We start from the raw sequence: 26,763 nt of genomic DNA, 5'->3' as shown, positions 1-26,763 counted from the left end.
TTCTTTGGCAAAGGGCAGAGGTATGTGGCCAGCCTCTCCTTTCCTTCCCACTCCTGGCTCATGATACTCCTTTCTAGAAGAGTTCTTTGCTTTTGACACTGCTTCCTGGTTTTGAGTGTTCGGAGACATAGGAGGTAGAGAATGAGGCAGATCTGAAAACTACACCCCATGCCACCTGCTTCCTTTCAGTAATCTAGGAAATATTTAAAAGGCAAAAGACCTAGAATAATAGAACAAATAAGCAGGTACCCATGCTTCCAGAATTCATAAAATTTGGTATTTTGCCATCAGGGTTCTTTTTTTCTTTTCTTTTAATTTTATGTTTTTATTTTAATTCCAGCTAGGTAACATACAGTGTTATATTAGTTCCAAGTGTACAATATAGTGATTCAACACTTCCATACAAAACCTGGTGCTCATCACAACAAGTGCACTCCTTAATCCCCATCATTTATTTAACCCATCCCCTACCCACCTCCCCTCTGGTAACCATCAGTTTGTTCTCTGTAATTAAGAGTCTGTTTCTTCATTTGTCTCTCCCTCTCTACTCTCTCTCTCCCTCTCTTATATTTCCCCTTTGCATCTTTGTTTTATTTCTATTTATTTATTTTATTTCCACATGTGAAATAAAACATAAGGTATTTGTCTTTCTGTGATTTCATTTAGCATTATATTCTCTAGTTCATCCATGTCATTGCAAATAGCAAGATTTCATCCTATTTGATGGCTGAATAATATTCCATTGTATATATCTACCACTTCTTCTCTATACATTCCTCAATAGATGGACTGCTTCCATATCTTCATTACTGTAGATAATGCTGCTATAAACATAGGGGTGCATGTATCCCTTTGATTTTGTGTTTTTGTATTCTTCGGGTAAATACCCAGTAGTGCAATTGCTGGATCATAGGGTAGTTCTATTTTTAACTTTTGGAGGAGCCTCCATACTGTCTCCCACACAGAGTTCTTCTCTTAAATAACAAAATAACATGGAAAAAACTGGTAGTTATCAGAGCGGTGTTGGGTTGGGCATGGGTGACATAGGTGAAGGGGATTAAGAGTATGCTTTTCATGATGAGCACTGAGTAATGTACAGAATTGTTGAATCACTATATTGGACATCTGAAACTAACATAACACGGTATGTTAACTATATTAGAATTAAAATTAAAATGCTTTTGAAAGTAATAAGTAGCATGAATTAATAGAGCATCCCTTTATGTTCCCCTCCATTCCCAGAGGCAACCACAGTCTTGAATTTGGTTGTTCTCCACATGTTATTTAAATTATTTACACATTGTGTGCGTTTGTGTGTATGTATAAAAGGCAACTATAAAATGCCTCAGTTGGAGAATGGATAAATAAATTGTGATGTAATAAGACACTGAAAATAAAGTAAGATATTTAAAGTTAATGAACCAGAGAAAAATGTACCAAGACATTGAATGTACTACTTTTAAAAACCAAATGCAAAATGTACAATATGTCAAGTTTAAAATGCAAAACAGAAGTTTATGCATTTTTATTCAAATATTAAAACCACAAGGGAATCATGAATGCCAAGTTCAGTATGGTGGGTCCCTTGGGCAAGAAAAAGTTATTAAGGATATGGAAAAATAAATATTAATTTAATTCTTAAAATATTTACTGCAAATATGAGAATATATTTCAATTTCATGGTCCTTAGTGCTAGATGCTCAGGACTTAGTTTTCTCCATAGTTTTTGTATACCTGAAATGCTTTATAATAAGAAATTAGAGGTTTAAGATCAGTGCTACTTTAAAACATTAAACTGTATCATGATATAGGTCTTGTTAGGAAAATTACTTGCTCCTTGGAGTTTTTAATATTTGTGTTGATAATCTGGGTCTAATTTATTCATTTTAGTTGCTATGCATTTTATCATATGGCTATGAGAAATGAGCATTACCTCTTGATGTTCATCCAGATTGTTCAATTCTGTTTCCCTACATAAGCAATTATCCCACTAAGAGATTCAACACATCCATTTTTCCTTGAAATTGATGGTTGGCATGCTAACAATATTCTTTGTTTCTCCTCTCTTCCTACACCTTGCCCGTCCTATCACTTCCCTTTTATAATGAGCCATGCCAGGTGGTACATTTGTGTCCATGGCAGAAACAAATCACGATAGGAAATATTAAGAATGTCTCATATATCAAACATTGTGCTTGGTGATTTCATCTACTCATCACTCATTCTTGCAACATTCCCATAAGGTTTTATAATGGTTCCTATTATCCAAATGAGACTGAGGTTTCTTGCACAGTTGAAAAGAAAATGTCCTTCTTTACAAAGCAAGTGATGGAGACAGAATCAAACTCGTATGTGCTTGAACTGAAATATCGATTGATGCTATTGGTTGCTTGTTTTCATGACTCCATGCTAAGGGCTCATAGTTTCTTATTAGTGAAACAGAGATTACCTAGGGCCATTCAGTTCTAAACATTAGTATCTTAATGAGCTGTTCACAGAAGAGACCTTTACAGACTTTTCCTAAAACATTGGTTCATAAGAATATTTGGCAGATCCACTGATGCACCCAGGACATAGCCATGTCTTGTTTGTTTTGGGTGATCCAATAACAGTATTCTCAGGAGTTCACTGTAACAAAGGAAACAGAGGTATCCTTGAGTTCTTCCTGATACATAAATTAAGGATTCCTTTGGAAATGAGGGGCCAAGGCTGCCTGACCCAGACTTTGATGTGGCCTAAAACACATAGAAAGAGGAGAACCTGAAGTTCTATGATTGATTTTCAACATTTCTTTCCTTAAAATTGTCTGTTATATAACAGGGACAGAATTGTTATTAAAAAAAAAAAAAAAAGCAATAGAAAATCCATTAAACTGCTGAGTAGGAAGGGATTATTTCCTTAATCTACATAAAAAGTGGGAAATAAAAGAAGGGATAGATCTCATTAAGCTACCTTGGAAAAGAAAAAAAGTGCCTGAGTGGCTCAGTCTATTGAGAGTGTGACTCTTGATTTTGGCTCAGGTCATGATCTCAGGGTGGTGAGATCAAGCCCTGCTTCAGGCTCCACTCAGCATGGAGTTGGCTTGTCCCTCTCCCTCTGCTCCTCCCCCTGCACTCTCTCTCTCTCTCTCTCTCTAATAAATAAATAAAATCTTGAAAATGTATTTAAAAAATGTGACTGGTAGTCAAACAAAAAGAGTATGCATGTATTTATTTCATATGTTGTTGGGTGGGTGGGTCCCTGGGTGCAGGGGGAGGTAAGTATTTCTAAAAATAAGGTCTCACTTTCTCATCCAGTTGACATGATCATCCTAAATAACAAGTGCTTCACACTCCGCAGGCACTAAGCTCATTTATATGGATTAAATTCTTTAAGCCCAACCAGCAAGGCACTTGAGGTATCCAGATATACCTTTCTCAATTTCCTTTTTCCCTCTTAAAACTAACTTGACAATCTTTTCCTCTTCTTACCACTGTAGCAACGCTCCTGTCAAACAGCCTGGACATTAGTATCAGTAGATTTTATCTTTCTCATTCCAGGACTCTGCTTTTAACACACTAACAAATTGTTGCTTTTTTCTTTTTTCTTTTCTTCAAGACCCCAGGCAATTCCTCCTTCCTCAAATTCTTCAGTATGGGGGAAAAACATAGATGTGTTATGTGTCACCTTAGGAGAATGTTTTAATATTCTAATGTTGGAAGAAAAGTGAGTCTCATTGAAATAATAACCATAACAGCTTAAAGTACCATATTATAATCTTGATCTCTGGCTCTGAGTGCGGATCCTCTTTTGAAGCTGTCACTTGCTACATACTACCTACGTGGTCAGAGATTAGAAGAACTTCAGGCAGGGAAAACACTTGCAGTCTTATGCAGGTGGAAACTTTCAAAGGCAAGTGATGAAGTCTGATCAACCCTTTAGGACACCTAAATCTGCACTAGACAGAGAATGCATCACATGGTGTTCTGAGTTCAGCTCCAAAGTCTGGAAGCCTGAGTTCAATTCCCTGCACCACATCTCACTGGAGTGTCAAGATTTTGTATCCATAACTTCACTTCACTTGACCTTTCTCTTTTTTTATTTTTTAAAAGATTTTATTTATTTATTTGAGAGAGAAAGAGAGAGAGCATGAGAAAGGGGAGAGGGAGAAGCAGACTCCCCATTGAGCAGGAAGCCCAATGCAGGGCTCAACCCCAGGACCCTGGGATCAAGAACTGAGCCAAAGGCAGACACTTAATCGAGTGAGCCATCAAGGTGCCCCTTGACCTTCCTCTTTACTTGAGGTCAGGGGTAAACAGGAGGATGGTAGAAGCACCTGACTCATAGGGCAGTAGAGAGAATAAAATTAGTGAGCATGAGAAAAGTATTGAGGACCCTGCCTGGCAACAGATGCTGCGTTAGAGGTAGTATGTGCAGTTAAAATAATCATATTTATTTGTATAATATCTGCTATTACCATTAATTACAACAATTATAGCAAGGGTTTTGTTATAGAATCCAATGACAAGACACTGAAATGGAAATGGGATATTCAATAGGCAGATTCTGAGGACCCATTGAAAATGAAGAGGCTTAAATAGTGATGATAGATTCTATTTTTTAATTAAGAATGAGTTAATAAAAGTAGAGTGTTACTTTCAGGAAGGAAGGAAAGAAATAAAGAGGCTTCACTGAGACATGGGTTTGAACTCCCAGCAGGCTCACTCTGCAGAATGTTGATGAGCCAGGTCACCATTTTCCCCATAGTTATGCTGGGTCTGCTCTAACCTGTGGTCAAGTTGATTTTCCATGCCCACAATCTTCTATGCTGTAGAATTGGGTCCTTAAAGTAAAACTCAGACTGAGAGCAGCAACATTGGGAATTTGTTAGAAAGGCAAATTGTCAGCCCAATGCTCAAGCCTGAATCGCATATTCAGAGTGGGGGGTCAGCAATGTGAGTTTTAATAAACCTTCCAGTGGATTCTCATGCAAGGCACAGTTTTAGAAACTCTGCTCTGAAACCCTGATTTAATATTGCTTGGTTGTGAGTTTCCTGCTTGCTAACTGGAAGCTGGAGAATTTTAAAGGAATAAAAACATGTATTTTTCCTATCGTATTCCTATTATTTGGCACAGTGTGAGGAACAAGTAAATAAAATTGGAGTAATTGAGTAGTGTAAGAAAGAGGAGGACAAAAATAAGAGAGGTTGATGAAAGGAGAGAGACCAAAAGAGAGGTAAAAGGCAAAGGAAAACATTTTAAAATATTATATATTTATTTGAGAGAGAGAGAGCAGAGCGAGAGAGAGAGAGCAGGGGGGAGGGGCAGAGGGAGAAGGAGAACCAGGCTCCCCACCTAGCAGGGAGCCCAATGCTGGACCTTGATCCCAGGATGCTGGGTTCATGACCTGAGCCCAGGGCAGATGCTTAACTGACTGAGCCACCCAGACGCCCCAGAAAAGATTAATAATATTCAATTCTGTGATGAGCCCTGGGTGCTGTATGGAAGTGTTGATCACAATATTGTAGACCTGAAACTAATATTACACTGTATGTTAACTAACTGGAATTTAAATAAAAACTTTTAAAAAAAGAAAATAATATTATTCATGTCAGGATTTTCTAAAACAAGAGATCCTTGTACATCTGTTATGTGTCCTCTCCTCTGTATTTTTTCCATCAGCTTCATCAAGAACATGAGACCAGAAAACCAAACAGGTGTAGCAGAATTCCTCCTCCTGGGTCTCTCAGAAGATCCAGAATGGCAGCCCCTTCTATTTGGACTGTTCCTGACCGTATACCTGGTCACCATGCTTGGAAACCTGCTCATCATCCTGGTTATCAGCTCTGACTCCCACCTCCACACACCCATGTACTTCTTCCTCTTGCACCTGGCCTTCACTGACATCTGTTTCAGCACCACCACCATCCCCAAGATGCTAGTGAACATCCAAAGACGGAGCAAATCCATCAGTTACACAGGCTGCCTCACCCAGGTCAGCTTCGTCCTCTTTTTTGCAGGCTTGGAAAACTTCCTCCTTGCAGCAATGGCTTATGACCGCTATGTGGCCATCTGCCATCCACTGAGGTACACAGTCATCATGAACCCCCACCTCTGTGGGCTGCTGATTCTACTCTCCTCGAGCATCAGCACTGCAGATGCCCTACTGCACAGTCTCATGGTGCTGCGACTCTCCTTCTGCACAGACCTGGAAATTCCCCATTTCTTCTGTGAACTTGCTCAGGTCATCAAGCTTGCCTGTTCTGATACCCTCATCAATAACATCCTGGTGTATTTAGTGACTAGCATATTGGGTGGTGTTCCTCTCCTTGGGATTATTTTCTCTTACATTCAAATTGTCTCTTCCACTCTGAGAATGTCATCAGCTGGGGGGAAATATAAAGCCTTTTCTACCTGTGGGTCTCATCTCTTGGTTGTTTCTTTGTTCTATGGGACAGCTTTTGGGGTGTACATTAGTTCTGCAGTTACTCATTCTTCCAAGGATACTGCAAGTGCCTCAGTGATGTACACCGTGGTCCCTCCAATGTTGAACCCCTTTATCTATAGCCTGAGGAACAAGGACATGAAGAGAGCCTTGAAGAAATTCATCTGAGAAACATCTTGTTTGTTATTGTGTCATCTGCCTTGGTCTTGGGCTTCTAGAATGAGTCAAAATACAGGAGTACTGGGTGAGTCAGATTGTCTGACCCTTCCCTCAGCAAGTTCTTAGTTCTTATGTTTCAGTGGTTAAATACCATAAAGGGAGTTCAACTTAGGTTCGAAAACTGACTTTGGTTTCTCTAGTTTTGGTATTTTTGAAAATTTATGTGAACACTCTGAACTTGATTTTTGGGGAACCATTGAAGCAGAATCAGAGTAAGGGATTCCTTCTATGGTTATTTTAGGGGACCTGTTCTCAGGAAAATTTTAGTGACAGAAGGATAGGGTGGGGAAAATGCTAAACAAGGACGTCATTATAGCCAGAGGACCGGCCTCAGCCTAGATTTGATGTGTTCTTAACCGCCAGACACGAGAACAAAGGTAACTATGTGAGGAGATAGGTATGTTAATTAGCTTGCCCATAGTAATAATTCCATTATGTATGTATATCAAATCATCATTATGTACAGCTTAAATATATAATTAAAAAAGAGAGGGCGCCTGGGTGGCTCAGTTGGTTAAGCGACTGCCTTCGGCTCAGGTCATGATCCTGTAGTCCCGGGATCGAGTCCCACATCAGGCTCCCTGCTCAGCAGGGAGTCTGCTTCACCCTCTGACCCTCCCCCCTCTCATGCTCTCTCTCTCTATCTCATTCTCTCTCTCAAATGAATAGATGGAATCTTTAAAAAAAAGAAAGAGAGAGGCGCCTGGGTGGCTCAGTCAGTTAAGGGTCCAACTCTTGATTTCAGCTCAGGTCATGATCTCAGGGTCTTATGATCCAGCCCCAGGACAGGCTGTGTTCAGTGGGGAGTTAATTTGAGGATTCTCTCCCTCTCCCTCTGCCCCTCCTCACATTCACATACTCTCTCTCTGTCTAAAATAAATAAAAATAAATCTTAAAAAGAAAAGTAGGTGCCTGGGTGGTTCAGTGGTTAAGCCTCTGCCTTCAGCTCAGGTCATGATCCCAGGACCCTGGGATCCAGTCCCATATTGGGCTCCCTGCTCAGTGGGGAGTCTGCTCCTCCCTCACCCTCTGCCCCACCCCTGGCCTGTGCTCTGGTCTCTCTTGCTCACTCTCTCTCTCTCAAATAAATAAATAAATAAAATCTTTAGAAAAAATAAAAAATAAAAAGTAAAATATGAATTTAAGAAAGAGAGGTGGAGAGAAAAGCATAGCATTCTCAGTCTCAGCATGAGGCAAACAGCCTATATGAATTTGAGAAAGGAATTTGACAAATTGAGGTCTCATTTCCTTTATCAATTATCCTGTTAACCTTATCCTAACAAGAACTCCAACAATGCCAGTTTCCTGCTAAGCAATTTGTTTTGTTTCAATATGTTGAGTCCTATAACTTAAAAGCATTTGTTGAATGGCACCATCCTTCCCCTGCAATGCCACATTATCCTAAGTAAACTGTCCACTGCATCTGTCCTCGATAGAATCTTCCTACATGTGCCCGTCTCATTGTTTCTATTTTTCACTCTGCTCCAAAACCATACCATTTCAGTTACTGTACCTCCATAACTAATCTTGATATATATGAAACCAATCACTCTGTTCTTATTTGCCATCAAGTCAAATATTCTTTCTCCATTGCTCTTTCATACAAATTTTAAAATCAGTCTCTCAAGTACAACAGCATCACAGATTTTCCATTAAATCTATAAAGCTATTTAAGGCAAATTGACATTTCTATGGCATTGTGCATATCTATCCAAAAATAAAATATTCTTTCGATGTATTTGGGTCTCCTTTATAACTATTTTTAATGTTTTGAGGACCTGCTATACTGTTTTCCACAGCAGCTGAACCAGTTTATATTCCCAACAAATAGTGTAAAAGGGCTGCCTTTTCTTCACCTACTCACGGGTATTTGTTGTCTTTGGTAACAGCCATGTAAACAAGTATAAAGTAATATCTCAATAAGGTTTTGATTTGCATTTCCCTGGTGTCTAGTAATGTTGAGAACATTTTTATATACATGTTGGCAATTTGTATGTCTTTTTTAAGAAGCTGTCTATTCAGGTCTTTGCCTATTTTAACATCAGATTATTTGTGGGGTGCCTGGGTGGCTCAGTTGGTTAAGCATCTGCCTTTGGCTCAGGTCATGATCCCAGGGTCCTGGGGTTGAGCCCCATGTTGGGCTTCCTGCTCAGCGGGGAGCCTGCTTCTCCCTCTCCCTCTGCCTGCACCTCCCCTGCTTGTGCTCTCTTTCTGTCAAATAAATAAATAAAATCTTTTAAAAAATAAATAAATAAAATCAGATTATTTGAGTTTTTGCTATTGAGTTCTATGAGTTTCTTATATAGTGGGGATACAAACCACTTATTGGATATGAGCTTTGCAAAGATTTTCTCGCATCCACAGGTTGCCTTCTCATTTTCTTGATTGTTCCTTTTCCTATGTAGATTCTTTTTAGTTTTATGTACTCCCACGTTTAGTTTTGCTTTGTTGTCTTGCTTTTCATGTCAAATCTGAAAAATCATCACCAAAACCAATGTCAATGAGGTTATCCCCTTCTTTTTGTCCAAGGAGTTTTACAGTTTCAGATGTTACATTGAAGTGTTTAATCCATTCTGAGTTGACTTTTGTGAGTAGTGAAAGATTGGGGTCCAGTTTCATTCTTTAATCCCCATTACCCAGAAGAGTAAGTATCCACTTACCTGTGAACATAAATCAGCAGAACCCTTTGGCTCCAGCCCACCATAGCATTTATGTTTTTGTTTTCTTGAGGTACATAGAAAGCCTTATCATTTTTTGAGCCCAGCTAAGTCTTCATATTTCCCTATTATTCATATGTTTGAAGTTTACTGGTGTTAACATGGTGAAGAGTGATATTACAATGCATTCTTGTCATAAGCCTATTTTCAAGAAATATATTTTGAAAATATAGATTAAGAAAACTCCATTAAAAAGAGTTAAAATGTGAAAGACATTGGTAAATACATGAAAATACTGAAATGCTTAAAGAAAAATGTTTTCAAGTGAATATTAACATGCAGTATCATCCACGCCTATTATTACCGATGAAATCTGAGTGATGGACAAACTGCACACTGTACTTTATCACGACACAATTAAAAATACAGAACCTTGGGGCACCTGGGTGGCTCAGTCAGTTGAGTGTCGAACTCTTGGTTTCACTCACATTATGATCTTGGGGTCATGGGATCAAGCCCTAAGTTGAGCTCTGCACTCAGTGGGGAGTCTCTGGAGATTCTCTCCCTCTTCTTCTCACTCTGTTCCCACATGCTCTCTCTCTAAAATCAATCAATCAATCAATCAATCAATCCTTAACAAAATTATGAAGAACCTTGAGGCACCTTGGTCGCTCAGCTGGTTAGACATCTAACTCTTGATTTAGGATCAGGTCATAATCTCAGAGTCATGAGATTGAGTCATGAAGGCAGTTCTGCACTGGGCATGGAGCCTGCTTGGGATTCTCTCTCTCCCTCTCCCTCTGCCTCTCCCCCTGCTGCTCACACTCACTCACTCTCTCAAAAAAGATTTAAAAATAAATAAATAAATAAAAATGAAGAACCGTAATTCATTTGAAAATCCCCCAGTGGGAATAAAAATGTGCACTGTATCTATTGTGCAGAACTTGGAACAGGTGATTACGAAAGATTAAAAAGAGAGTATAAAGTCTGTCTACATGATCACAGCCACAATGATCACAAAGAATAGATGATATATTCCCATGTAAACTATAAGAAATAGAAAGAAAGTACAGTAAACATTCAATGATCTAAAGGTGAAATAACACTAGGAGATTGAATTTTATAATATCTTAACTATATTACAAATATACTATTTACACCCAGTACGTAAATAGTATTTGCACATTAAAATTGGAATCGGGCTTCGAGATATCATTAATCACATACTGATGCCTCTCTTTGTAACTTTAAGAAAAGAAGCCTAGAATTCGTTAGAAAGAGTGTGAGTATATGTGTGCAAGGTGTGTGAGACAGAGATGAGCATGAACAGTAGGGAGGATAGATGATGTACACCTCGCCTCATAGGCTCAAGGATTATCCATCATGAATTCCTCTCTTCTGTGGTCTTGGTCTTTAAGGATTCGCAGAGCCCAGAGATCAGAAGGACACTAAAAATATTGTCTAATGGGGAGCTTTGGATATTGACCCCCCAGGGATAGAACACCATAAAGAGTCATCTTGTGACAACCTCACAGCCCCTACCTAGTCAGGAAGAAGCACACCTGAGGCTCCAAGCAGGAATGATCTTTCTTGACCCTGAGCCCATTGCCTCACTTGGTCTCTCTGCCCTTCCTGAAGACAGATCTTCCATCTTTGTATCTAGGTGACATGTCAAGCATCATTCCACGCTGATGCCATCCAGGTAACTGAAAGTCCTTTAGTTAATGCTTCAATAAGGATGGCAGGTATTTTGCTACAGATTCATCCAGGGAAAGCAATGAAGAGTGTGCATGCATGAAACGAGACCTGGGTGTCCCATGCACTCCAGCCTGTCTTCCTGTTGACAAGTGCCCATGTATGTCTGTACTGATACTGACCTTTATCTCAGTCAGCTGTTCTTCTAATCTCTCTAAAACATGGCAGAACATATTTTCCTCCTGTGAAGAAATTGGTCCCTTTTAAAACAAGAAAACCATTATACACTTTCTCATATTCCCTTGAATTCTTGTGATGGTCGTGGGGAAGGGTTTGGGTCAGCTTCTCCCCTTACTTGCATTCCTCATTCTTGACATACCATTGCAGGGATGAGTATATTATCCCTGTGGCTTGAGGACAGAGAAACAAGAGACATGTAGCCAGATACTTTCCTAGTACATGTATTTCTCTTCATAAAACTACAAGCATTTTATATAACAATAGCAGAGATGTAAGGCATTGATCATAATACCTATTAGTAAGGAATGGAGGAATTGTGATGTAACAATATTATGTAATACTCTCTGGTAATTAAAATTAGTGAATGGGACTATATATACCAACATAATAAAAAAATAAATTGCATAAGCATGCCAGTTTTAAATGGAATGTAGTGTATGGTTTCATGTATATAAAGCTTTTAAAATGCAAAAGAATTTTTTTAATTTAATTTTATTATGTTATGTTATTCACCATACATTACATCATTAGTTTTTGATGTAGTGTTCCACGATTCATTGTTTGTGTATAACACCCAGTGCTCCATTCAATACGTGCCCTCCTTAATACGCATCACCGGGCTAACCCATCCCCCCACCCCCCTCCCCTCTAAAACCCTCAGTTTGTTTCTCAGAGTCCATAGTCTCTCATGGTTCATCTCCCCCTCCGATTTCCCCCCTTCATTTTTCCCTTCCTACTATCTTTTTTTTTTTTTTAACATATAATATTATTTCTTTCAGAGGTACAGGTCTGTGATTCATCACTTACACAATTCACAGCACTCACCATAGCACATACCCTCCCCAATGTCCATCACCCAGCCCCCCCATCCTTCCCACCCCCCACCACGCCAGCAACCCTCAGTTTGTTTCCTGAGATTAAGAGTCTCTTATGGTTTGTCTCCCTCTCTGGTTTCAGCTTGTTTCATTTTTCCTCCCTTCTCCTACGATCCTCTGTCTTGTTTCTCAAATTCCTCATTATCAGTGAGATCATATGACACTTGTCTTTCTCTGATTGACTTATTTCACTTAGCATAATACCCTCTAGTTCCATCCACATCGTTGCAAATGGCAAGATTTTGTTTTTCTGATGGCTGCAAAATATTCCATTGTGTGTGTGTGTATGTATGTGTATATATATATATATATACCACATCTTCTTTATCCAAAGAATGTAAGTTTTTATGAAAGGATAAAACTAATTATAGTAAAAATTGCAGGGGAATAATGTACATAAAGTCAGTGCACTGGTTCCCCTGGGGAAGGAAAAGAATCAAGATTGTACAAACTTACGATGTGGGCTTTACCTATATCTCTACTATTAATTGCAATAAAAACACCTAGAATGAGGACAGTGAAGTGTCTAAACTTGATCATATCAACTAGTGGGAAACCCAGCACTTCACTGTTGTGTCTCTGTTATTTTTTGCTGGGGTTTTTATTTACTAGGGATTATAGCCTGGGAGATTTCAATATATATTTAAGGTTTTCTCATGCTGTAGGCTTTTGTCATATAAATATTTTTAGGTTTTTATTTTTTATCAACCTATAATTCTGATTCATTTTTTCTTTAATTCATTTTGATTGCTATATGGTTCATCATCTGTCCATGCCAAATGAATATTGACATCATTCCTGTGCACTTCATTCCTTTTCTAAACAATAGAGATTCCCAGCCAGAGTTTCAGCTCATAAACACTTCTCATGCTCATAAACAGTTATCATGCTAAGGATTTACTCTCTTTTTATTGCCTTTCCTCTGTTGCCCACCCCACTGCTTCCTTCTGAGAAATGAAATATTCCAGGTGCCATTGGACCAAAAACCACACACACACATGATAGCAAATGTTACTAGGAGGGTCCCATATGCTGAGTGTTGTGCTGGCTGCTTTTCTTCTCTGCACTGCTCATCGCTGCAACATCCCCATAAGACATGGTGACAGTTTCCACTCTACATTGAGGACACCAAGGCCTCCATACACTTGAAAAGCTTTCCCCATTTACAAAGAAGTGCTGGTTTGGGTTACATTCAGAGTTCTGAAAGTAACTAACACACCAAATGATAAAAGCCGTCATGGCCACTTCTGTCTCCCCCAGGTGAGGGAGCATCACTGCTTTACAGAAGCAATCCTGTTAGGGCACTTGATTATCTTCTAAGTACCTTATAAATCTACACTGTCTTGAAGGTCTTTGTCTTCCAGGGGCCAATAATTGTTTGAATTTTCTTCTACTTTGAAGAGTCTATACATTTGATTCTTTCTCTCATGTAGCTGCTTTTAAAAAATGATATGCCACCTACCATCTTGGGTGGAAAAGTCCCCTAAGGACAGAGAACATCACTGACACAGTTGCCTAGTTCTCATAGAATGAAACACTAACACAGATGAGTAGCATTTCCATGGAGGAGTCTTATGACTTTCAAGTTTATAAGCAACATTTTTCAACCTATGCTCAGGTGCAGAGCATATACTTGAATGGATGCCATGACCTGCTACACTTTTTCTCACTGCTACTCTATGTCATGGGTAGAGGTGGACATGCCTTGTATGTGAGGGAAAGATTTAAGGCATTTCTCAAGATGAAAATATTAAAATTTTGAAAGGAACTTAAGAAACATGAGATGGTTTAGGAATGCTAATGCTGTATCATCCAGAAGCATTACCAATGATTGGCCAAGACAGTCAAGTCATCCCATATGTGGAATTTAAGAAACAAAACATAAGGAGGGCACGTACTGCATGGAGCACTGGGTGTTATACAAAAACAATGGATCGTGGATCACCACATCAAAACCTAATGATGTACTGTATGGTGACTAACATAACATAATAAAAAAAAAAAGAAAGAAAGACTTCTGAGAAATGAAAAAAAAAGATTTAACCTTTAACTTGCTCAAAAATAAGAAAATTTACAAATTGGATAGGGATACATATGGGTGATAATAACATTGAATCCCACTGCCCATTTTAGAGGGCAAATGTGATCAAATATGGCAACCTCATAGGATTCAACCTAATAGAAGAACATGAAACAAAATGATAAATACAAAGTTCAATATAGTGTTTGTCACCGGAGAGAAGAGGGTAGTGTGGCTGGGACACCATCAAATGGATTGTCTGTGGCACGGCTTTATTTCTTCACCTGGGTGAGAGATATGTGTTTTACTATGCTACTGTTTTTTTAAAACCATAGATACATTTTATATACTACTTTGTATATATTTTAACAAGAGAACTTTAGGAAAGGTCTCATATTCCAGATTTTAAATACATTCTTTCATAGATTTCTTCCAACTGTTGCAACCATCTGGACCATAAGGGGAGCTAGACCTATGAGGAAGCCACCATGTGGATGAATAAATGAAGTCTTACTGTCCAGTTCTTGTATATCTCTACTTCTGAAGTCCTTACAGTGAAAGGGAACTCTTTTTTACAGCTCTATGGAGGTATACTTACAAAAATTGTATAAAGTTAAGGTGTACAATGTGATGACTTAATATATGTATGCACTGTGCACTGATTGCCACAAGAAAGTTAATTAATGCATCCATCACCTTATAACCCTCTTTATATTTTGAACATATTAGAGTCAGGATTTCTTTTTCTTATTACAGCCAAAGACCTTCTCACTGATAAAATTTAATTATCTCCTATCATGCCAAACCACTAAGATAACCTAATAATGCCATTTTATATATCCTGGAACTGAGTGTAGTGGTTGTTGATGTTGCCCTCCACAGGTACACTTTCCAGTGACTGGAATTTGTGATTCCTGAATTGGGGACAAAATATCAAAATATCAGCACCTGGCCTCCTAGCAGTTCCAACACTGAAGTGCAATTCTCATGGTATGATCCTAGATTCAGGTAGACTCACAACATCCTCATTTAAATTCTTTCCCTGTTCTGTCTAACCTTATCCCACTTCTCTTCTGAAAACAAACCTCACAAAATCACTACTACAAGAACCCCTGACTCAGGTTCTGCTTTTAGGGAATCTGACTCAGAAACTGAGATTAGAGATTTGAAATCACTTGCCAAACACCACATTGCTGGATAAAGTACAAGTTAGTTTTCCACATCAAATTAAAATGCACATGACCATTATGCTATCTCATAATTTCAGAAGAAGTTGATGATGCAAGAATCAGATATTCTGGCTCATCATGTATTTTTGTCACTTTGACTCATTCTAGAAACCCCAGTCCATGCAGACGACACAGTCACAGAAGAGAAGGTGTTCTATTTATGAGTTTCCTCAAGGCTCCCTTCATGTCCCTGTTCCTCAAGCTGTAGATGAAGGGGTTCATCATTTGAGGGACAACAGTGTACATCACTGAAACCACTGCAGTGTTTCTGGAAGAGTTAGTAAGAGCAGAATTTATGTATACCCCCAAACCTGTCCCATAGAACAAAGACACAACTGATAGGTGAGACCCACAGGTGGAAAAAGCTTTATACTTTCTGCCCACCGATGGCATTCTCAAAACAGAGGGTACTATCTGAGTATAAGAGAAAATGATTCCACACAGAGGAATACCACCAAATATGCTGGTTGCAAAATATATCAGGATGTTATTGATGAGGGCGTCAGAACATGCAAGCTTGATGACCTGAACAACTTCACAGAAGAAGAGAGGGATTTCAAGGTCTGTGCAGATGGTCAGTTGCAACGCCATCAGACTGTGCATCAGGGCATCCACAATGTTAATGCACAAGGAGAGTAGAACCAGCATGCCACAGAGGCGGGAGTTCATGATGACTGTGTACCTCAGTGGATGACAAATGGCCACATAGCGGTCATAGGCCATTACTGCAAGAAGAAAACTTTCCAAACTAGCAAAAACCAGGACAAAGTAGATCTGTGTGAGGCAGCCTGTGTAAGTGATGCTCTGATTCTGTGCTTGGATGTTCACCAGCATCTTTGGGATGGTGGTCGTGCTTAAACAGATGTCAGTAAAGGACAGGTTGGAGAGGAAGAAGTACATGGGGGTGTAGAGGTGGGAGTCAGAGCTGACAGCCAGGATGATGAGCAAGTTTCCCAGGATGGTGACCAGGTATATGGATAGAAACAGAATAAAGAGGAGGGGCTTCAGTTCTGGATCCTCTGTCACTTCCATAAGAAGGAATTCTGAAACCCCTGTTTTGTTTCTGGGTCCCATGTTGATGAATCTGATGGAGAAGGTGGAGTGACAACACAATCAAATGTGTGTTTTCTAGACCAGCAGGAGGAGCATCACCAGAGACAAACACTGTCTTAGGATGGGATGGAGACTAATAGAGAGGGATAAGGAGTAGGTGCTTTCTGTATGCATATTATTCTGTTCCTTTAACAAAAACCTGAAGCTGATACAGCAGAGTGTCATCCACTGTTAATTCCCAAAAGGGTTAACAGGTGGCCGTTTTTTAATATTGCCCTATCTATATCATTTTGATTATTTGAAACATTTGGTAATTTTATAAAGAGAAACAGACTGGGGAGGCAGCTGAAGATTCTGTCTGGATCCCCAGAGACCTCAGAGGCAAGCACCTGAGATAATACCTAAGTATGTCAAGAACCAAGAATGGGAAGATAAAGTGAACTTTACCAAATATTCCCTGCCCTCTCACCTCCACAAAATTGTAAGTAAATGTCAGAGACTTGTCTAACAGTCATCCTGTTTTTTAAAAAAGCAGATTTCTACTCATTAAGAAATGGCCCTGGCCATACTAGAGAGTGAGTACATTAGTAAATGGAGGTACTTGAAATTGGTACAAAGTACAAGGATGTGAAGAGGATGCCAGACAGGCAGGAGGACACTGGATGACTTGATTCCAATCATCTGGTACATGTACTCTCTTCACAACTTCCCCTGGATGAACCTGTAGTGAAATACCTGCCCTCATTTTCAAACATCCACGTAGGTTACCTGGCTGGCATCACAGTGGAATGATGATTGACATTTCCCCTGAAGGCACCATCTGGGAGATTTGTACTCAGAAAGGGCAGGGGGACTGAATGAGACCTAGGCTCCTGAGCAAGAAGGATCATCTATGGGAGGAGGCCCAATTATGCTACTACTTTTCTTGGGAAGGATTGCTGAAATAAGTGGTCACAGGCAGACTGCAGTCTCTGTATCCCTAGAGGTTCAATTTCCAAAGCTCCTCATTAGTCAAACAATTTTATTGTCACTGAGATCCCAGGCAAGTGCAAATCCTTCAAGACCAAGAATCAGGAAGGAAGGAATTCCCTGACCCTGTGAGGCCCAGTGTACACCATGTACTTTTCTCCACCTGCGTCTGCTCATCTCCATTTCAAATTCTTGGTAAATGTGGACACACCATCCTTCTCTAACTGGATAAGAGTCTTCTTTTCTAAGTGATGGACAAAGATATTGCTCTCTAATCAATGACATCAGGAATTCTGATACCTATTTGAGGTGTGAGAATACAGTGTGCATGTTTATATATATTATATATATTTTAATATATCTTACCATATTATACGTATTGTTACATTATATATATTATATAAATAAGATATTTAAAAACATAGCTACATTATTATAAAAATGCAAACACTCTGAGGTTTATCTCTCCATGTCCTTAATGTTTCCTGAACATTAATCTTCACTGTGTATATACAAAGCATATACAATATGTTTTATATAATAGATTTTAATCTATTCTCTGTGACAATTCTCTGATTAACTCACAGACCTGCCACTTCCATTTTAGGTTTTCACAGTCACATTTTCTTTTTTTTTTTTTTTCAAGTTTTTATTTAAATTCCAGTCAGTTGGGGTGCCTGGGTGGTTCAGTCGATTAAGCATCTGCCTTCAGCTCAGGTCATGATCTCAGGGTCCTGGGATCGAGCCCTGCATAGGGCTCCCTGCTCAGTGTGGAGTCTGCTTGTCCCTCTCCCTCCCCCTGTGCTTTCTCTCTCTCATGCTCTCTCTCTCAAATAAATAAATAAATAAAATCTTTTTTTAAAAAGTAAATAAATTCCAGTCAGTTAACATACAGTACAATATTGGTTTCAGGAGTAGAATTCAGTGATTCATCACTTACATAGAACACCCAGTGCTCATCACAAGTGCCCTCCTTAATACCCATCACCCATTTAGCCCATCCCCACCCACTTCCCTCCATCAACCCCTAGTTTGTTCCCTGTAGTTAAGAGTCTCTTATGGTAAACAAACTGAGGGTTGCTGGAGTGGTGGGGGGTGGGAGGATAGGGGGGTGGGTGATGGACATTGGGGAGGGTATGTGCTATGGTGAACACTGTGAATTGTGTAAGACTGATGAATCACAGACCTGTACCCCTGAAACAAATAATACATTATATGTTAATAAAAATAAATTAATAATAAAAAGAGTCTCTTATGGTTTGCTTCTCTCTCTCTCTTTTCCCCCCTCCCATATGTTCATCTGTTTTGTTTCTTAAATTCCACATGAGTGAAATCATATGGTATTTGTCTTTCTCTGACTGACTTATTTCACTTAGCGTTATACACTCTATCTCCAACCACACTGTTGCAAATGGCAAGATTTCATTCTTTTTGGTGGTTGAGTAATATTCCATTGTATGTATATACACCACATCTTCTTTATCCATTCATCGGTCGATGGACACTTGGGCTCTTTCCATAGTTTGGCATTTTGATAATGCTGCTACAAACATCTGGGTGCATGTGCCCCTTCAAATCAGTATTTTTGTATTCTTTGGGTCAATACCTAGTAGTGCAATTGCTGGATTGTAAGATAGTTCTATTTTTAACTTTTTGAGGAACGTCCATACTGTTTCCAGAGTGGCTGTTCCAGTTTGCATTCCCACCAACAGTGTAAGAGGGTTCCCCTTTCTCCGCATCCTCACCAACACCTGTTGTTTCCTAGGTTGTTGATTTTAGCCATTCTGACTGGTGTGCACAGTCATCTTTTTTGTTGTTGTTATTTATTTACATTTTTAATGTACAGCTCCATTTCTTTTTTTATTTTTTTATTATGTTATGTTGGTCACCATACAGTGCATCATTAGTTTTTGATGTAGTGATCCATGATTAATTGTTTGTGTATAACACCCAGTGCTCCATGCAATACATGCCCTCCTTAATACCCATCACCAGGCTAACCCTTCCCCTCCTCCCCTCTAAAACCCTCAGTTTGTTTCTCAGAGTCCAGAGTTTCTCATGGTTCATCTCCCCCTCTGATTTCCCCCCTTCATTTTTCCCTTCCTTCACCTAATGTCCTCCATGCTATTCCTTATGTTCCACAAATAAGTGAAACCATATGATAATTGATTTTCTCTGCCTGACTTATTTCACTTAGCATAATCTCCTCCAGTCCCATCCATGTTGATGTAAATGGTGGGTATTCATCCTTTCTAATGGCTGAGTAATATTCCATTGTATATATGAACCACATCTTCTTTATCCATTCATCTGTTGAAGGGCATCTCGGCTCTTTCTATAGTTTGGCTATTGTAGACATTGCTGCTATGAACATTGGGGTGCATATGGCCCTTCTTTTCACTACATCTGTATCTTTGGGGTAAATACCCAGTAGTACAATTGCTGGGTCATAGGGTAGACACATAGATCAATGGAACAGAATAGAGAGCCCAGATATGGACCCTCAACTCTTGCATGTCAACTAATCTTGGACAAATCAGGAAAAAATATCCAATGGAAAAAAGACAGTCTCTTCAATAAATGGTGCTGAAAAAATTGGACAGCTATATACAGAATGAAACTCGACCATTCTCCAACACCATACACAAAGATAAACTCAAAATGGATGAAAGACCTCAATGTGAGACAGGAATCCATCAAAGTCCTAGAGGAGAACATAGGCAGTAACCTCCTCGACATCAGCCAGAGCAACTTCTTTCAAGACACATCTCCAAAGGCAAGGGAAACAAAAGCTAAAATGAACTTTTGGGACTTCATCAAGATAAAAATCTTCTGCACAGCAAAGGAAATGGTCAACAAAACGAGGAGGCAACCCATGGAATGGGAGAAGATATTTGCAAATGATACTACAGATAAAGGACTGGTATCCAAGATCTATAAAGAACTTCTCAAACTCAACACCCAAAAAACAAATAATCAAGTCACAAAATGGACAGAAGATATGAACAGACACTTCTCCAAAGAAGACATACAAATGGCTAACAGACACATGAAAAAATGTTCCACATACTAGCCATCAGGAAAATACAAATCAAAACAGCAATGAAATACCACCTTACACCAGTTAGAATGGCAAAAATTAACAAGACAGGAAACAACAAATGTTGGCGAGGATGTAGAGAAAGGGGAACCCTCTTACACTGTTGGTGCAAATGCAAGCTGGTACAGCCACTCTGGAAAACAGTATGGAGGTTGCTCAAGATGTTAAAAATAGAGCTACCCTATGACCCAGCAATTGCACTACTAGGTATTTACCCCAAAGATACAGATGTAATGAAAAGAAGGGGTACATGCACTCCAAATGTTCATAGCAGCAATGTCCACAATAGCCAACTGTGGAAGGGGCTGAGATGCCCTTCAACAGATGAATGGATAACAAAGATGTGGTACATTATACAATGGAATATTATACAACCATCAGAAAGGATGAATACCCACCATTTGCATCGACATGGATGGAACTATAGGGAATTAAGCTAAGTGAAGTAAGTCAAGCAGAGAAAGACAATTATCATATGGTTTCACTCATATGTGGAACATAAGCAATAGCACAGAGGACCATAGGGGAAGGGAGGGAAATCTGAAGGGGGAGAAATCAGAGAGGGCAATGAAGCATGAGAGACTATGGACCCTGGAAAATAAACTGAGGGTTTCAGAGGAGAGGAGGGTGGTGGGGAGGGGGTAACAGGGTGATGGGTATTAAGGAGGGCACGTGTTGTGATGAGCACTGAGTTTTTGTGTAACTAATGAATCACTGAACACTACATCAAAAACTAATGATGTGGGCGCCTGGGTGGCTCAGCTGGTTAAGCGACTGCCTTCAGCTCAGGTCATGATCCTCCAGTCCCTGGATCGAGTCCCGCATCGGGCTCCCTGCTCGGCAGGGAGTCTGCTTCTCCCTCTGACCCTAACCCCTCTCATATGCTCTCTCTCATTCTCTCTCTCTCAAATAAATAAATAAAATCTTCAAAAAAAAAAAACCTAATGATGTACTATATAGTGGCTAACTGAACATAAAAAAAACACAAAGAAGAAATCAAAAAGGAAATAAAAAATACCTTGAAACAAAAAAAATGAAAGCACAATATATCAATAACTATGGGATGCTACAAAAACATTTCTAAGAGTGGGGCGCCTGGGTTGCTCAGTCAGTTGGGTGTCTGCCTTTGGCTCAAGTCGTGATCTCGGGGTCCTGGGATCAAGCCCCACATCGGGCTCTCTGCTTGGCTGGAAGTCTACTTCTCCCTCTCACTCTCCCTCTGTGCTTTCCCCCTCTCTCTTTCTCTCTCTCAAATAAATAAAATCTTTTAAAAAACAGTTCTAAGGGAGATATTTAGAGTGACACATGTCTACGTTAAGGAAAAAAATATCTAAATAAAGAACAAACTAAGGTCAAACTTAGCAGAAGGAGGTAAAACATAAAGAGCAGAAATAAATGAAATAGAGACCAGAAAACTATATAAAGATTTATTTATTTGAGTGAAAGACAGAGCAAGTGGGGGAGCGGAAGGGTGAGAAAATCTTCAAGCAGACTCCCCACTGAGTGCAGAGCCCAACTCAGGGCTCGATCTCACAGCCCATGAGATCATGACCTGAGCTGAATCCAAGAGTTGGACGCTTAACCCAGGGCTCAATCTCATGACCCATGAGATCATGACCTGAGCCAAAACCAAGAGTCTGATGCTTCACCAACTGAGCCACCTACACGCCCCATGAAAACTATATAAAAAAAAAAAAAACACAACAAAACTATGAGCTGGGTTTTTTGAAATGATAAACAAAATTGAGAAAATTTAACTAGAATAAGAAAAAAGAGAGAGAAGACTCAAATAAAATAAAAAATGAAAGGGGAAACATTAAAACTGATACCACAGAAACACAAAAGATCCTAAAGACTACTATGAGCAATTATATGCCAACAAGCTGGATAACCTAGAAGAAATGGATAGAGTCTTAAAAACATAAAAGAAATCAAGACTGAATCATGAAGAAAGAAAGTCTGAAGAGATCAATAATGAGGAAGGAGATTGAATCTGTAATCAAAAACCTCCCAACACAAAAAAGCTCATGATGACATGGTTTCACTGGTTAATTCTACCAAACATGTAAGGAAGAATTTACACCAATATTTCTCAAATTCTTCCAAAAAATTTTAAAAATGGAAACATTTCCTAAATCATCTCATGAAGCCAGGATTACCTTGACACCAAATCCATATAAAGATGTCACAGTAAAATTATAAAGGAATATCCCTGATAAAGACAGATGCAAAAATCAACAAAATATTAACAAATTGAATCCAACACCAAATTAAAAGGATAATTACCATAGCCAAATGATATTTATCCAAGAACTCAAGGGTGGTTCAACATAAGAAACTAGATCAAGGAAATGCATCACATTAATAAACAAAAGGACAAAAAACTCAATCTCAATTGATGAAGAAAAGGAATTTCATAAAATCCAAAACCCATTCATGATAATAAAAAAAAACCTCAGAAAACTAGGGATAGTGCAATAATTCCTCTAGATGTTAAATGTTTTTTATGAAAAACCCACAGCTAACACCGTACTTCACAGTGAAAGACTGAAAACTTTTTCCTTAACAAAAGGACAAGGCAAGGAAGCCTATCTCACTGTTGCTGGTCACCATGGAACTGGAAGTTCTAGCCAGAGCTATTAGTCAAGAAAACCAAATAAAAGTCATCCAGATTGGAATGGAGGAAGTAAAACTACCTCTATTCACAGGCACCTGTTCCTATATATAGTAAACTCCAAAGAGTCCACAAGAAAGGTAGTGAGCAAAGAACTGTTCCAGGATATGTGATCAACATACCAATATCAGTTGTGTTCTTACACATCTGAAAGGAGCAACTGAAAGGAATATAAGAAAGTTATTCTGTTTAAAATAGCATTTAAAACAATGAAACACCTAAAATAAATTTAACCAAGGAGGTAAGAGACTTATACACTGAAAACTAAACACATGGCTGAAATGAATTGAAGAAAACCTAAATAAATGGAACCGTGTCTGGTGTTAATGGGTAGAAAGACTTCATTGTTAAGATGTCAATCTATACAAAGAAACCTAGAGGGGTGCCTGGGTGGCTCAGTTGGCTAAGCATCTGCCTTCGGCTCAGGTCATGATCTCAGGGTCCTGGGATCGAGCCCTGTGTCGGGCTCTCTGCTCAGCAGGGAATCTGCTTCTCTCTCTCCCTCTGTGTTCTCTCTCTCTCCCTCAAATAAGTAAATAAAATCTAAAAAAATAAAAGAAACCTAGAGATTCGATGCAATTCCTCTCAATATTATTTTTGTGCAAAAAGGGACAATGCCTTTTTTCCAGATACAGAAAAACTGATCCTCAGACTCATATGGAATTGCAGGGAGCCCCAATCAGTCCAAACAATTTTTTACAGAATAAAATCAGAGGACATAGACTTTCTGAGTTCAGAGAGTGCAGTTTGGCAGTTTCTCAAAAGCTAAATATAGAACTACCATACAATCCAGCAATTCCACTCCTAGGTATATAGCCAAAGAATTCAAATCAGGAACACAAACAGGTACTTTATAACAATGCTCGTAGCAGTATTACTGACAATACCCTAACTGTGGAAACACACACACACACACACACACACACACACACTGGATTATGTTTGAGCATAAAAAGGAATGTAGTTCTGAAACATACTAAAACATGGACAAACCTTGAAAACATTATGCTAAGTATAATAAACCAGATGCAAAAGAACATGTATTTTATGATTTCTCTTATATGAAATACCTAGAGTAAGAAAAATCACAGAGATAGGAAGTAGACTAGGTTCTGTGGCATTAGATCAAGTTATTGATAAATGGCTACAGATTTTCCGTTTGATTCATGATAGCTATGGAAACAGACTCAATGTTTGCCTAATGCTATGAGTGTAGTTGTGCGACCAAACTGCACATGTAAAAATCATGAAAGTTGCACAGGGTGAAAGAAAGTGGTCCAGTTTCATTCATTTCCATGCGGCTGTCCAGTTTTCCCAACACCATTTGTTGAAGAGACTGTATTTTTCCCATTGTTTCTTTTTAAGTTTTTATTTAAATTCCAGTTAGATAACATACAGTGTATTATTAGTTTCAGGTGTACAATATAGTGATTCAACAATTCCATACATCACCTGGTGCTCATCACAACAAGTGCCCTCCTTAACCACATCACCTATTTAACCCGTCCTCCCACCCACCTCCCCTCTGGTAACCATCACTTTCTTCTCTGTAATTAAGAGTCTGTTTCTTGGTTTGCCTCTCTCTATCTCTAACTCTCTCTCTTTTAATCAATTTGCTCATCTGTTTGGTTTCTTAAATTCCACATATGAGTGAAATCATATGGTATTTGTCTTTCTCTGATTGACTGATTTTGCTTAGCATTATACTCTTTAGCTCCAACCATGTCATTGCAAATGGCAAGATTCCATTCTTTTTTCTGGTAAATAATATTCCATTCTATATATACACCACATTTTCTTTATCCATTCATCAGTCAAAGGACATTTGGGCTATTTCCATAATTTGTCTATTGAGATAATGCTGCTATAACATGTGCATGTAACCCTTTGAATTAGTGTTTTTGTACTTTTTGGTTAAATACCCAGTAGTGCAATTGCTGGGTCATAGGGTAGCTCTATTTTTACCTTTTTGAGAACTTCCATACTGTTTTCTACAGTGGCTGTACCAGTTTGCATTCCACCAACAGTGCAAGAGGGTTCCTTTTTCTCCACATTCTTGACAACACCTGTTGTCTCTTGTGTTGTTGATTTTAGTCATTCTGACAGGTGTGAGGTGATATCTTATTGTAGTTTTGATTTGTATTTCCCTGATGATGAGTGATGGTGAGCATCTTTTCATGTGTCTGTTAGCCATCTAGGTGTCTTCTTTGGAAAAATGTCTGTTCATGTCTTCTGCCCATTTCTTAAATGGATTATTTGTGTTTTGGGTGTTGAGTTTGATAAGTTCTTTATAGATTTTGGATACTAACCCTTATTGCATATGTTGTTTGCAAATATGTTCTCCCATTCCATAAATGGCCTTTTAGTTTTGTTGATGGTTTCCTTCACTGTGTATGGTGGAAGTCCTAGCCACAGCAATCAGACAACAAAAAGAAATAAAAGGCATTCAGGGGCGCCTGGGTGGCTCAGTTGGTTAAGCGACTGCCTTCAGCTCGGGTCATGATCCTGGAGTCCCGGGATCGAGTCCCGCATCGGGCTCCCTGCATGGCAGGGAGTCTGCTTCTCCCTCTGACCCTCCCCCCTCTCATGCTCTCTCTCTCTCAAATAAATAAATAAAATCTTAAAAAAAAAAAAAAAGAAATAAAAGGCATTCAAATCAGCAAGGAAGAAGTAAAACTTTCACTATCTGCAGATGATGCAATATTCTATATAGAAAACCCAAAAGACTCTACCAACGTATGGAATGGGAGGATATATTTGCAAATGACATATCTGATAAAGGGTTAATATCTAAAATCTATAAAGAACTTATAAAACTTAACACCCAAAAAAAATGAAAATCCAATTAAGAAATGGGTGGAAGACATGAACAGACATTTTTTCCAAGGAGACATACAGATGGCCAACAGATACATGAAAAGATGCTCACCATCACCGATCATCAGGGAAATACAAATATCTTTATTGTTTTGGCATTTTATAATCAGGATTACTTTCTTAGTAGATATGATAGCTTCCTCACTGATCAGGATCAAAGGTCTAATGATCATCTCAAACCAATAAGATAATCACATTATAGATTATAAAACTGAGTATAGTTAATGCTGATGTTGCCCAGCGCTGACACAGTTTACCAGTGACAAGTCTCAGGAATTATGGGAGTATGAAAGAACAGCTCCCACCACACACACACCAGGTCATACATTTGGCTTGTCTCTGGAGTGCAATTCACATGGCCATAACTGTGAGATCAGGCAGAATCAAATCTCTGCTATAACCACAGACTTATCTGATCCTCTCCCTGACCTGTCCAACTTCTCTCACTTCTCTTCTGACATTTCAGTATCAGTATAACCCTTGTCTTGGGACAGCTTGTGAGGATCCCACCAAAAATACCAGGCTTAGGAATTGGAACTCATTTTTGAAACATCACAGATCTATTCAAAGAACAAATCAAGTTTTAACCCAAAATTAAGATGAACTTACCTGTTAGGTTCTCTAGTCATTCTAGAAGAACTTGGTGATGCAAGAAACTGACATTCTGGCTCACCATGTATTTTTGTCATTTTGACTCATTCTAGAAACCCCAGTCCATGCAGACGACACAG

At 38.9% G+C, this 26,763-nt stretch overlaps 2 protein-coding genes across 2 annotated transcripts; one reads left to right on the top strand and one right to left on the bottom strand.

Annotated features, from left to right (window-relative positions):
- Positions 1-5,674: 5,674 nt before the first annotated feature.
- Positions 5,675-6,592, top strand: LOC118553289 (olfactory receptor 7G2-like). Its single transcript, XM_036120262.2, has one exon. The coding sequence runs from the start codon at positions 5,675-5,677 to the stop codon at positions 6,590-6,592; it is 918 nt and encodes a 305-aa protein (XP_035976155.2).
- An 8,902-nt stretch (positions 6,593-15,494) lies between these two features.
- On the bottom strand, positions 15,495-16,433 carry LOC118553281 (olfactory receptor 7G1-like). The gene has a single exon (XM_036120254.2). It carries the CDS (start codon positions 16,431-16,433, stop codon positions 15,495-15,497), a length of 939 nt encoding a protein of 312 aa, XP_035976147.1.
- Positions 16,434-26,763: the final 10,330 nt, after the last annotated feature.

Source organism: Halichoerus grypus, chromosome 1 (assembly GCF_964656455.1).
Source record: "Halichoerus grypus chromosome 1, mHalGry1.hap1.1, whole genome shotgun sequence".
NCBI classification, from domain to species: Eukaryota; Metazoa; Chordata; class Mammalia; order Carnivora; family Phocidae; genus Halichoerus; species Halichoerus grypus.
This window is presented reverse-complemented; position numbering and strand designations above follow the sequence as displayed.